At 40.8% G+C, this 13,399-nt stretch overlaps 1 protein-coding gene across 1 annotated transcript in view; it reads right to left on the reverse strand.

Moving 5' to 3' along the window:
- The window catches only part of PCCA (propionyl-CoA carboxylase subunit alpha), a 421,935-nt gene that overhangs the window by 246,982 nt on the left and 161,554 nt on the right, over positions 1–13,399 (reverse strand). Inside the window, exon 13 of the mRNA XM_075590774.1 lies at positions 435–578. Within this exon, the coding sequence (XP_075446889.1) occupies positions 435–578 (144 nt within the window). The remainder of the gene's footprint in view (positions 1–434; positions 579–13,399) is intronic.

Genomic DNA, 13,399 nt, shown 5'->3' on the forward strand with positions numbered 1-13,399 from the left:
ATGTCACTGTCATAATAGGGGTAGTAATGAAAAGAAAAGTCTATAGTGAAATCTCACACTTGTAAATGCATCTTAAAATTGCAAATGAAACAAATATTTCCAGCAGAAAGCAAGCACACACACACACCAAAATATAAAATAAATAAAAGGGGAAAAACAATCCACCTTGTGATACTTACAAACCAAAGGGCAATCCTAACCATTAAATGTATTTTTTTTTTTAAATGGCCATTGAACAATTAGAGAACAATTAGAGATAATATAGTCTTGTGTTCTTTAAAAAAAAAGAAGAAAAAAATGCACAATGCAGAGTAAGTCACAGAAGCAGGTACAAGACATGTATACAACCTTGAATTCACCTTGGTTGTACATGGTACTACAATCTCAGTGCTCAATGCAAAACCAGCCAACCCAGCCATTACCACTTATTTTACCTCGGCATAAACTCGACATTCAACCGCCCAGCCGTTTATGGGGATATCAGCTTGTTTGCGCCCGAGAGAGTAACCCTTAGCAACACGGATCATTTCTTGGACGAGGTCCAGGCCGGTAATGCATTCTGTGATGGGATGCTCAACCTGCAGGGTCAGAACTGTCAGTCAGTAGCTGAAAAAATACAGGAGCCAGATACTTTTAAACCAGAAAAATAAAACATGGTAATAATGGAAAATGTTCCACTGGAACATATTTAAAAGTAGAGAGCCCAACTACAGTACACTTGACCTCTTCCCAATAAGTACTTAGTAGCTACAAATGTGTTTGCAAGTTGTTTTTGTTCATTTATTTGCAAAGTTATTTTACTGCCAAAAATGCAAAAAAAAAAAAAAAAAAATGTGGTCATCCCTTGATAGCCACTTAAACCATGCGGAGGTTATAAAACAGTGTTTTAATCTTGCAATCTGTTGTATTTTAACTGTACAACTTGAGGAAGCTGATCATCACGCTGTTCTGCTATCCTCAACATGGCATGCACGGGAGCAGCTTATGATTTACTGTAAAACTAGTCTACTCTAAATCTCAGCCATTCGCCTGCTTTCACTAACCTGTCCTGACAAGCAACCAGATTAGCGTAATCTTACATCAGTGCAGTGTAGCAGAAATGAGCAGATGGATCCTTCAGGTTTTTTTTTTCCCTCAAGACTTATCTGTGTAGTGCTTAGCATGCACAATAGCCGAGATAGACCGGAGGACTCGCTCTGTTATCAGCAAATTACTGCTAACGGTTTTGGATGATGCCATCGTGGGAATACCCCCAGCCTTTCACACCATAGCTACGTGTAGGCTGCTGGTGTGTGCCTCTCAGTGTATGGTTTTGGATACAGTGGAGCTAAAAGGAGCAGTGCTTTCCAACGTGTTTTACATTCACATTAAGTACTTGTCATCAAAAACATAAAATGAAACGAAGAGCAAAAACAAAATTGGAAAAAATAAATAATATATTGATAACGATCGTATTTACTGCTAAAGTGGATTCAAGTAAACGGCATAGGAATGCTTTGCAAATAAGCACTAACTGACTGGTCATTACAAATGCAAGATTTCATTACAAAATGCAAACCTTTAATTCTTCTGCAAATCAGTGGCTATTCAGATTGATCTAGATTCAAAGTTACACCTTCTGTATTATATAAATTGCAATTGCATTAGAAACGAAGGAGGTAAGAGATGCAGACCTTAAAATAAAGCTTCGTTATAATAAACAGATAACCCCCATAATTATCCCAGTCTGCTCTAAATAGGTTGTTTACAAATGACACAAGGGAAGACTTTCTGACACCAGTGTAATGACACAGCATTGTTAGTATGAGCACAAACATCACAGAATAAATGTAATAACGAGAATAAGATCAAGCCATACTGCCTAATGCCTTCATAAGCGCAGAGCAACCCGTTCAGTGCTGGAACGACTTGCAAAAGATGAAGCAGTGTGTGTAAACAGGCGTGTATATTTGAAGCAAGATTGATGCTCTAAGTATTGCGCCGTTTGTGTAGGTTTGGTATTTTGGGAGCGTCAATAGCAGGTGAGCAGATTCACTTGAAGGTGTATCAAACTGAGTCTCTGTATGTAACTTTTATATCCTGTACTTGTGTCCAAACAAATCCACCAGGTCTGAGGTGGCAAACTTTTCTGGCCAACCATTTGTGACAAATGTAAAAAAACACTAACATTTGATGCATACGCAAGCAGAAAATGGAGCAATGCATCAAAACAAATGTCTGTGTGCGCGTCCTTTACATTGGTAAATCTCCCCCATTGTGTTATGCCTGTCACTATGCAACACATTGTTTATATGCCTACTGTGGGTAAGGCTAAAACCTACTAAATTGCTTCCTTGAGTGTGTGGTTTATATGCTTTTATAGCCATTCAATAGATTAAGCGCTAAAATACTATAGAGCTTGGTGAAGATATTGAGGACGTGGCACAGGATTTGGAAACTTACACAGTAGCTATTCAAAATTACATACTATCTGGGTTTCTCGATTAACAATTCTAACTGCATGAAACGGGCTCCCTGTCAGCTACCAACTTTAAAACATGCTCACAAATGTTTGTGTATGTATGTGTGTATATACATGTATGTGTGTGTATATATGTATATACATATGTAGCACCTGTTCTCCCCCCCCCCCCCCCTCCTGCCATGGAAGATCTGGCCACTACATGGGTATTGCCCCCAGTGCTGTTGCTCAAATGCTGGTTCAGGAGGTCCGAGTGGCTCCGAAGTTGGAGTTTGGCAGTGTAAGTTTGGGAGCTGCAACAGGGCAGGCTTTCTCCATCTCTTTACTGTGCAGCGCCTCCATCCCATGAGGATCCTGCTGAGTGCAGGATGGTCCCCACAGGCATATACTCCTTCACAATAAGCACACAGCATAGTTGGTCCAACGGCAGGTTTAATGCACAACAGCATGACACATCTCCAGCCCTGGAGCAGACCCCATGGGCTTGAGGCCCCAAGAGCCGCTCCCAATCTCCATTGCCCTCTTGTAGGGAAAAGGGTATCAGACTGTCCCTTAATCAACACACTCAATTTGGCGGAGTGTCAGCTTTTATACCATGGGGAAGGGCTCGTAACCCTGCCCCATAACAGGGCAGATCCAGGTGCTGACAGGCATCACACCATATACATGTGACCCAGTCAGTATCCTCCCCAGGTATGACACTCCAATTGCCGGTTTAGGTCTGCCCCTGGATAAGGCAACATAGTACCCATCCAGGCTGCAACTGCGCAGGAGATTAACCCCAACACTGCTTTTTCCTATCAGGATTTATAGTGTTGAGGCCAGTAGAAGGCTATAGCCAAGGGCACTTAGCTAAACACACACACAAACATACACATGTATATATACATACACATATATATATGTAAATATATATATATGTAAATATATATATTTTTATATGTATAAATACATACATACATATATATATAATGTTAATAGGAAGGAAAGGGGGGGAAGGAAAGGGGGGGGGAAGAAAGATAACTCTTGCGGCAGCCCAATATATGATATATTAAATATAATGACAAAGGTGCAAAAGGGGATAAGGGGTAATTATGAAATAGGAGACAAGAACACCCTTTTGAAAGCACTCAAATGCAATGATGAAAGAATTAATAAGCAATACTTTATTATCGATAATAAAGTATTGCTTATTAATTCTTTCATCATTACATTTACTACAATGAGTGCTTTCAAAAGGGTGTTCTTGTCTCCTACTTCATATATATAATGTTACTAAGAAAGCTGCAAATAACGAAATTTAAAATGTATTTTATTTTAAAATAACGAGAAGTTTGTCAGAAACATACAAACTTAACAGTAATATGACAGTAATTAACATAATAGTAATTAACATAAATTAAACAATAATTAACATAAATGTGATAATTTAGTTCATAGACTGTTCACTTCTGTTGCCCCAATCCTTTGAGCAATGTATCTTTCGTTGAATCGGGGGAGCTTTTACGATGGTCTTCTACAACTTTAAGTGAGAACTGTTTTTGTTCCTCAACCTTTGACAAAATCTCAATATACGCTTGAATAAGAGCTACAACCCACTCAGCAACATCATTCACTACTCTCATTTTTATTAGAAACTCCCTATTTCTGGTGAAACCTTCATCGGTTGTCCAATCTTCTGGATTCTTCTGCAGGAAGTCATGAGAGATACCGAAGTAAAGAAACGAAGAGTCTTCTCAGTGATGAAGTCCTCCAGGCTTCTGCATGGAATGTTCATTGATAGAAGTGCAGGTTGCTTTTGTGCTACTCCAGGACTTTTCTTCACCAAAGATCTGACCATTTGACGTTTTGTAGCTACAGACACTTCCAGTTAGTCAGCGAAGAAACTCCGTTTTACATTGTACTCACTAAAGTACCACAAGTGACAAAGTAACTTGGTTTGTGGCAGCATCTGCAATTGCTTTGTTGATTAAAGAGTAGGAATCTAGTATCTTCAACAGTTGTAGGTCATTATTTGGTGCTGATACTGCAGGAGGAGCGGTAAACCATGCCCTTGTGTAGACTAATGCAGTGAAGATGTTCACATCACACATACTGTACCTCTAGCTTCATTAGCTGTCAAATTAAACTGGCTTCTGAACATCCATATCTTTAGGGAATAGATGATACTGGCCATCCATCATGCTCTATGATACGCGCCAGGTGCAATAAATCTTACGCTAAAAAGATAATTACAAGCTCCAAGAACGCTTTATAGTCATCCATTGGTTGTAATTCTATGAAAGCATTGGTAGCAGACAGCAGTACTTTAGGCCGCGTCCATGGTTAGTGCGTGCATTTGCGTGACGTCACACACGCCTGTAGCAGAAGAGATTTTCAGTCTTGTAGCAGATGCGATGGGGAGACGTGGTGGCATTGAAGTCACAGAGCTGGTTCGCAATCAATGGGGAACCACTCACGTGACCCTGCCGTCACGCTACAAAGACATCTTTTTGTCTCTCCAAACTTGGCTCCTGCCGACGCTCACATGCGCACTTTTTTTTTGCTCTAGAATTGGGTAGTAACAATTTTAAATCAATTGGCATGAAAACGCTTTAACAACAAAATGTCTGGACCAGCTGATGGACCAAGACATTTGTCAAAAACAGCTCCTATTACAATTTCCAATATGTGGTGGCGACATGGCAAATAGAAAAGTTATTTCCCTAGTTTCTGCTGAAGCAAATGGAAAGCTCCATTCTGTGCACCAGTGTTGCTTGCTGTTGTGCCAAAAGTCATGGCTCGGATACAATCTTAAAATTTCCAATCAATAACAGCGTTGAAATCCACAGAGGCACTTTATTCCCCAGTTCCGCAAGAACATCCAAATCTTCTCCATTCCTTCACCGGAAAGGATAATGGGCAGTCTATCAACCTTATCACCCTTTCCAGTGATATTGGAAAGAATTTTCCCATCCCAGTGGATGACGAGAGGCACGTTGGGACGGATTTGAAAGTCCAGCTTAAGTGTTTGACAATTTCTCTCTGTTTGCATGGTGGGCAATTCGGATTGATGTTCTGTTGACTGCAATGGTTGAGACATGTCCTAGACATTTCAAATTGCACATTGCGATGTTCTTATTTACACTTTCATTCAGCTGCACTCTCTATTATGTGTATGGTCCTTTCTTCTTTCTGCATGAGTTGTCTATCAACTCCACTCATATACATATACATATCCACATAAGCCATCTCTCTGTGCAATTAGAAAACCATGATCTTCTTCTATGGAGATATGATTCAGAGTGTCAGCATGTGCTATATCAAATAAAGTATTCAAACTCTCAAGAAAGTGTGTTTCTTTAACTGTGTTTAATTTCTTGTTTTGGCTTTCTTCTGCAGAGTTTTCCATGAGAACAACTTTTCCACTTTTGGAGGAAAGTTTCTCTCCTGGGAAGTAGGAATTCTGGCTTTATCCCAGAAGGCAAGCACTTCTTTAGTCACTAGTTTTGCACTCTCACCAATAGTTTTCTGGACTGTTCTGGGGTTAGGGTTAGGGTTAGGGTTAGGGGTGATGAAAAAACACAGAGAGTACTTGCTTTGATAACAAGGTTAACTTGTTTCCTGTGATTCACTCAGAAAGTTCTCCGATTAACCAAATTTCTTTTAAATCGTATACTAACTGCACTGCTAGTTGACGCCACTGTCGCCATTATTTTTATTATTGGTTTCTGAAAAAATTAAATTAGTTAAACTGAAAGTTTAATAAATATGAATTGTAATTGTCAATATATTCACTTGTGATGAGTATCATCATCCTCTTCATACACAATGTAATATCAAATACTTTACATGGCATACTGAAACTTCGATCGCTTGGTGGCACCTCTAAATATTCTTTAATTGAGCTGAAATTTTGCAAGAAATAGTTTAACACCGATTAGAACAAAATTAAGAAGTAATTTATTTCATCTGTACTTTGAGGAGTAACTTTGTTTAGCTACACTAGTGAAAAAGTATAATATATATATATATATATACATATACATATACATATACATATATATATATATACACACATACATACTTATATATATATATATATATATATATATATATATATTATATATACACATACTTGTACATACACTTTTTCATTAGTGTAGCTAAACAAAGTCACGTTTAAAATAACATTATTTAGCATGCTTGCCAACTCACTACGGGCAACAAGTGCGATAGTAATTTAATCCAGGCCTTGTGGCAACTCTTATGTAATAAGTGTAGCAACCAAAGAGATTGTCTTGATCTTTATCACACAGGTGAGCGGAGTCAGTTGGCAGCTACGACTTGATACTGTATAAATGAGCCATCTTTTGAGAGATCCAGAGGCAGCCATTTCAGATTTGTGATATCCCTAATGACACTGGAAGGCCGATGTCCATTGAGACCACCAGACCTACAGTAGCACATCCATTGTAAATGTAGGACATTCTGAACACAGCACATGGCTGAATAATCTAACACTGAAGAATTCTTCATACATGTGATATACTCATATTTCTGGCACTTTCTCTGAGATTTTGCATGATTTTTTCCCCCAGAATGAATGAGAAGACAGACTAACAATATCACACATAGCTTTCTGCAAGTTTAAAAACTAATAATTATTGGGCATACAGTAAAGAAAATGCCAAATTAGGTCAATAGGACTATACTGTACATACCGACAGTGCACAGTGATCAGACTAAAATCTTTGTTTCAAAAGGCGCTCCTCCAGTATCATATTCTAAAATAAGAATCATATACACCTTGTATCAATATAAATGCTACACTGGTTGCTGATCCAGATCAGACAGAGATCTGGAGACAAATCCTTAGCAGATGGCATCAGCCACTTATGTTACAGTGCACACAAGTGTAAACACTAATAAAAGGGATTGTGATTCTGTTGGCCACATTGTGTGTAAGCGAATTAATGCGAATAAACTTCAAGGTAATGAAATAAATTGATTTGCTCAATGAATGATCCTGGTAAAAATGTGTAAATAACCTGGTCTCCCATGACAGTTAAATGATTCTTTTGATGTAAATAAATATATGAATTGCCAGACAGATCACATAGTCTGCCTACTGGAGTGTCCTTGCGGGCTGCAGTACGTGTGGAAGGCCAACGAGACCTGTCACAGTATTGAACATCCTTGAACATCTAAGTAACATTAGAAGGAAGGTCCTGACATAACATATCGAAAAATTCTCTCTATACCATCAAGCTGACCCCCAAGGATTAAAATACAAATGCATTGAACATTTACTCCCGAATTGGAGAGGAGGGGATAGATAGCCTACGATTTTATCAAACGTGAGACATTCTGGATCTATCAAATTGGAAACCCTGGTCAATAAAGAAGAAATGTGGACATTGACATCAAAGCATTTATACACTACTTTACTTTGTTTCTCGTTATGTCTAGGTCTCCTTTGATTGATATATATTTAAGATATTCTTTTATTTTTTGATATATTTTTTGATATATATTTTGATATATATTTTGTGGGGAGAGTCTTTGCTTCAGTCTGTCTGGTTTTGAAATCAGGCTTTGTGATCAAGCACAATATGTGTCTAATGGTCTTGGTTTGATGCCAAATATGATGGGATATTTTTGTAAGTATTCAAAATCCATTGTTATCGAGTCCCCATACTTTCCCTGAATGGGTAAAGTTAGCTTTGTGTCTGCTTTGGAGACATTACAATTTTGGGGACAGTAATCCATTTCGACTTACCCTCCATACATAGGTTTAAAGCTGCAGTTCAGTCTTTTTTTTTTTTTAATTTATTTTTTTACTTCAATAGTTTTATGGGTGCAATCTCTAATTACCTAAAGAACTGTATAGCTGCAGGTCAATTCGTTCTCCATGTATTGATAGGTCGAAATTTGGTGACATAATTAGTGAAGGGATCTGTTTATATTCTGCTTGTCTGTCAGTGGAAGTTCATGAATATTCATGAGCAATTCTGCACTGACATGTGCTAGAGGGAGGGCAGGGCTGACAAAGGGGTGTGCCAGGGCTTGTGACAGGACATGAAGGGGCAGTGCCTTAGCAAATGGCTGTTAAAATAGAATACAAGAAAATTGGTCTTTAAAAGTTGTTTTTTTTAAAACAGAAAATGATAAAAGTATTTTTTCTTACTACAGAACTGATTTATTAAAAAAAACACACATGCAGGATATTGACTGAATTGCAGCTTTAACCTATTAGATTTTAGACTTGGGTTCAAGTCAAGGCTCAAATACTACTTTGCTATGTAAATAAGTCACCCTTTGTTTAGTGGTATTGTATTCCATCACTCATTTGGTCTTCTCCCCTCCTGTTTAGACTAGTGGTCACGGTCAGTATCTGTCTACTGGTGTCACATGGATTTCTTTGACAATATAACTAAATTGTGAATAATATGTATAATTGTATTTAGTCATCAGAATTAACGGTTTAATATTTGCTGTTTATGTATTCTATATCTGTTGTAAATTATAGATTATTCATCTATGTATATATGATTTTACATACACTCCAAGTATTAAGTGTATGACCATAGCTGAATATACTAGTTCATGTATTGCTAATTCTGAGATATTTGTGATTTGTTCCTACTATCTGTTAAATTAGAGTTCACCTCTCACCTACATCTTCCACCAATGTGAGAGTAATAGACATGCAATTCTTCAAGTGAAGAGAGATGTGTAACTATTGATTAAATTAGCCATATATGGGATTCCCCTAATACACTTAACATGCTAGAAATAACATTGAACTCTAATTTGTATCTTTTATGTATTCACATGATTCTTGTCGCTACAATGTAGCAAATATGTTCTATTAGGAAACATTATGGAATATATATATATATATATATATATATATATATATATATATATACACATGAAGGTCAGTCAGCACACTGCAGTAGAAAAGGTTATAATAGCAGATGCTAGTCCCATAGGAAATAAGTATGATACGAACCAATCCAAAGACCAGTAAAGAGACAGCACACCGCACGGGGTTAATCCAAAAATCTATATTCACAACATGAAATACACGTAAGCCAACGTTTCGGTCCCACAGAGAGACCTTCCTCAGGGCCGTGCAACCCACAAGTGCAAGTGACCACACATATATACCCTCACCCATAGTGCAATGCAAACAAAGGGAACCAATCACCAACATGCAATCAGACAGAATATGCAACATAGCTGTGCTCCGTGCCCCCTCCCCTATTACCTGATTATCCAAATGACTCATCATGACATGAGAGTAGGCACTTAAACTATTAGGAGAAAGACACCCTTTAGACACTGGTCCCAGGGTCTACTGCCCTTGCGGGGGAAGGTCGCGCACCGCGCATCTGCAGTGGGCCAAAACATATTGACTGCCGGAGCGCCAGCAAGGAGAGTACGCCGCGCATCACAGCTGTGAGCAGACGCCTCATTGACTCTCCCTGGCCACCAGGGACGCCGGCAGCGCAAAACGCACATGCGCAGTCTGAAAAACCGCCTCGGTGCACAGTTACCCACACACTGACAGTAATAATGGGCTAAACAGAATAGTAATACACAGAGCGTTAAGGTGAACCACAGGGGGACAGGTAGAGGTATAGAGCAAAAGGAGCGCATAGCATCACCATAGTATATAAGGACAAAGGAAGTGCAAAAGTGCAGAGGGAGTGATGCAACAGAGTATGAGTGACAAACATAAAAAAGGCATAATGCAAAATCAAGTGAAAGCAGGGAGACTGCTACAAAAAGCAGCTAAGTGAAAGTTCCTCATTTAGGCCACCAGGTGTCATAGTTCTTAGTTCATAAATAAGCCTTGCTTCCTGTTTAAGCAAAGTCCTGCCCCTGTCACCCCCACGGGGGGGGACTGGGACCTGCAGAATAGGCATACAACGAAGTGTGGCCAGTGTATGCCTTTTTTCCTTGAAATGTCTAGCCACAGGTAGACACTTCAGGTCTACATCAGAGGCATCACTCAGTAGGGCTTTTCTGATGTTTGAACGGTGCATGGCCATGCGTTCTTTCAGCATCCTTACAGTCTTCCCGATGTACAGCAATCCACAAGGACACTTAATAAGGTACACCACGAATTTAGACTCACAGTTCAGTGGTTGTTTGATTTTAATCGGTGCGCCACTATGCGGGTGATTGTAGCTAGGGCCCAGCTGCATATAGTTGCAGTTGGTACAGCCATGACAGCGGTACGAACCAGGTTTTTTGGCTAACCAAGTGGTGGGTGTGGCATATTTGTCTATTGGGTCAGATCCAGTGACCATGTCACCAATGTTTGGTCCCCGACGAAAGCAGAATAGAGGTGGCTCTCTAGCAAATGCACCAATCCTCTCGTCATTCTCCAGGATGCGCCAATTGCCCCGAATGCAGCGCTTAATGCTGTTGGTAGCAGTACTGAATGTACTGACTATATTGAGCCTGTTGCTCACCGGTCTGCCTGTCGAAGGTGTCAATAGTTCACCCCTATCAACCTGTCCAACCTTTTGCAAGGCAAAATTGATGTCCTTGGCCGAATAGCCCCTCTCCCGGAAGCGTGTGGCCATTTGGGCCAAGGCCCGTTGGGATTCTTCTGGATCAGTGGTGATTCTTTTCACTCGGAGAAGCTGGGAGTATGGGAGACCCCTCTTGAGTGGTACAGGATGGTGGCTGGCTGCACAAAGAAGGGAGTTCTTGTCTGTACTCTTCCGGTATATTCTAGTAGCCAGCGTGCCTCCAATTTTGTACACTATGGTGTCTAAAAAAGCGATTTCCTGGTAGCTGTGGTTGAGGGTAAAACGGATTGTGGAGGGGATTTTGTTTAAATCAGAAACAAATGTCAGCAGCTCCTCTTCACTGCCCGTCCACAGAATGAAGATGTCGTCAATATAGCGAAGGTGTTTGACGATATGCCGTCCATGCGTGGTGTCAGTTAATATGTGCAACCGTTCATACAAATCCATAAACAGATTAGCGTACGACGGTGCCATATTTGAGCCCATGGCAGTGCCCGTAAGTTGCAAGTAGTAGTGTTTCTCAAATTTAAAGAAGTTCTTATGGAGGATGACCTCAATGAGCAACATGAGAAAGTCAACTGGTGGACCCTGTTCGACTCCCTGTTCTTCCAATTTTGTGCGTACTGCTTCTAGGCCCCCTGCATGGGGAATGTTGGTGTACAGGCTGGACACATCTAGCGTAGCAAGAATACATTCTGCTGTGTTAACGGAAAGATGGCTGAGCTGCTCAATAAAGTCCGTGGTGTCCTTGATGTATGAACCCATTCCAGCCACCAGTGGCTGTAGATAGAAGTCCACAAATTGCGAGAGGGGGTGGCACAGCGACCCACGGGCCGAGATGATGGGTCTGCCCAGTGGTGCGACTATAGATTTGTGTACTTTGGGTAGTGTGTATAATACTGGCATCACAGGGTGGTCCTGAGTCAGGAATTTACTGGTTTCTTCTGTGATCCAGGCATTATTCAAGCCCAATCGGATGATGCCATCAATCTCCTTCTTGTAGGCTATCGTCGGATCCCCCGGGAGGCGTCTATAATGATGTACAACTGCAAGCTGTTGCTCAATCTCCTGCTTATAGTATTGATAATTTAAAACCACAATCCCTCCACCCTTGTCTGCTGCTCTCACTATAATCCCCTTGTTCTCCCGTAGCATTTTCAGGGCAGCTCTCTCTTCTCTCGATGTATTAAAAAAGCTGGTCTTATGATTCTTCAGAATTTTCCGTGTGTCTTTCGTCACCAAGTTCATAAATGCAGCTATGTTGGGGTTCAGTGAGTGCGGGTCAAAGGTGCTCCTGGTCTTAAATGGATTTGGGGTAATGTCTCCAGAAGAGTTAATATCAATATTCTTAGAGAAGAAATCCTTTAACTTCAATTGTCTGTGCAGTCTGTACATATCAACCTCCCAGTCAAAGGAATCCTGCATATGGGTTGGCACAAATGATAAGCCTTTCTGTAAAATGCTAACCTCTGCCGGTGTCAGTGAGTGGTCCGATAGATTGTAGATCACCGTCTCGCTTGCCTGGTGTCCCTTGTCGCTTTTCCTTCGCGCACGGGATACCGCCGATCTCCGGCCACCTCTCCTGGTGGGTCTGTGCGCGTTGTGCCCTGCGGGAGAGTTCTCGCTCGACCGCCATCGCCCGGACCTAAAAAAGGCTCCATGGAGGTGTTGTCCGGGGCATCTGATGCATCAGTATCACTGGTCGTGTAGCCCATCCTGGCGGCATCACCCCGCCTAGACCGAGGCTGGTATCGTCGCTGTGGACCGCTTCTACCGCTCTTCGTCTCACCCAGCCCCAGGAGCCATCGGTAGACGTTGCGCTCCTTGTAGTCCGCAGTCACCTGCCGGAGCTTCTCCTTCTTAAACTTGATTAAATTTGCCCTATAGGCATCAATGGTATTCTGCATCTTATCCAGCCAGTTGGTATCCGTGTCCGCTGCCAGGGTGTCCACATGTTTGGTTTCTATTACTGCAATGTCCTTCTTCAATTTGGCAATTTCCTTGCTTGATTGGTCAATGACCAGAATCATTAGATCGAAAGAACATTTGTTTAAAATGGCTATCCAGCGTTTGCAGAAATCCATGTCACATCTGCCAATGGTAGGCTGATTTTTCACCCTGAACCCCCTTGGCAGCATCCTCGCTTTGTGGTAGTGTGACACGGTGAGGCCATGTAAATAAAAATTCACTTCACGTTTCTTCAATTTAATGAGCTCATTGAAAACATCAGCCGCCTTGTCAGGTCCTGCTACATCATCAAAGGACTCTGTGAAGCGGATCTGTGCGACCTCTGCATCACTGAAACCCGCCACATCCATTAGGGACGAAAAAATGCCTGTGATGTCAGCAAATTCCTCCATTGCACATATAACAAATAGTCACAACCATATGCAGATAGAATATGTAA

Source organism: Ascaphus truei, chromosome 3, assembly GCF_040206685.1.
Source record: "Ascaphus truei isolate aAscTru1 chromosome 3, aAscTru1.hap1, whole genome shotgun sequence".
Classification (NCBI taxonomy): Eukaryota; Metazoa; Chordata; class Amphibia; order Anura; family Ascaphidae; genus Ascaphus; species Ascaphus truei.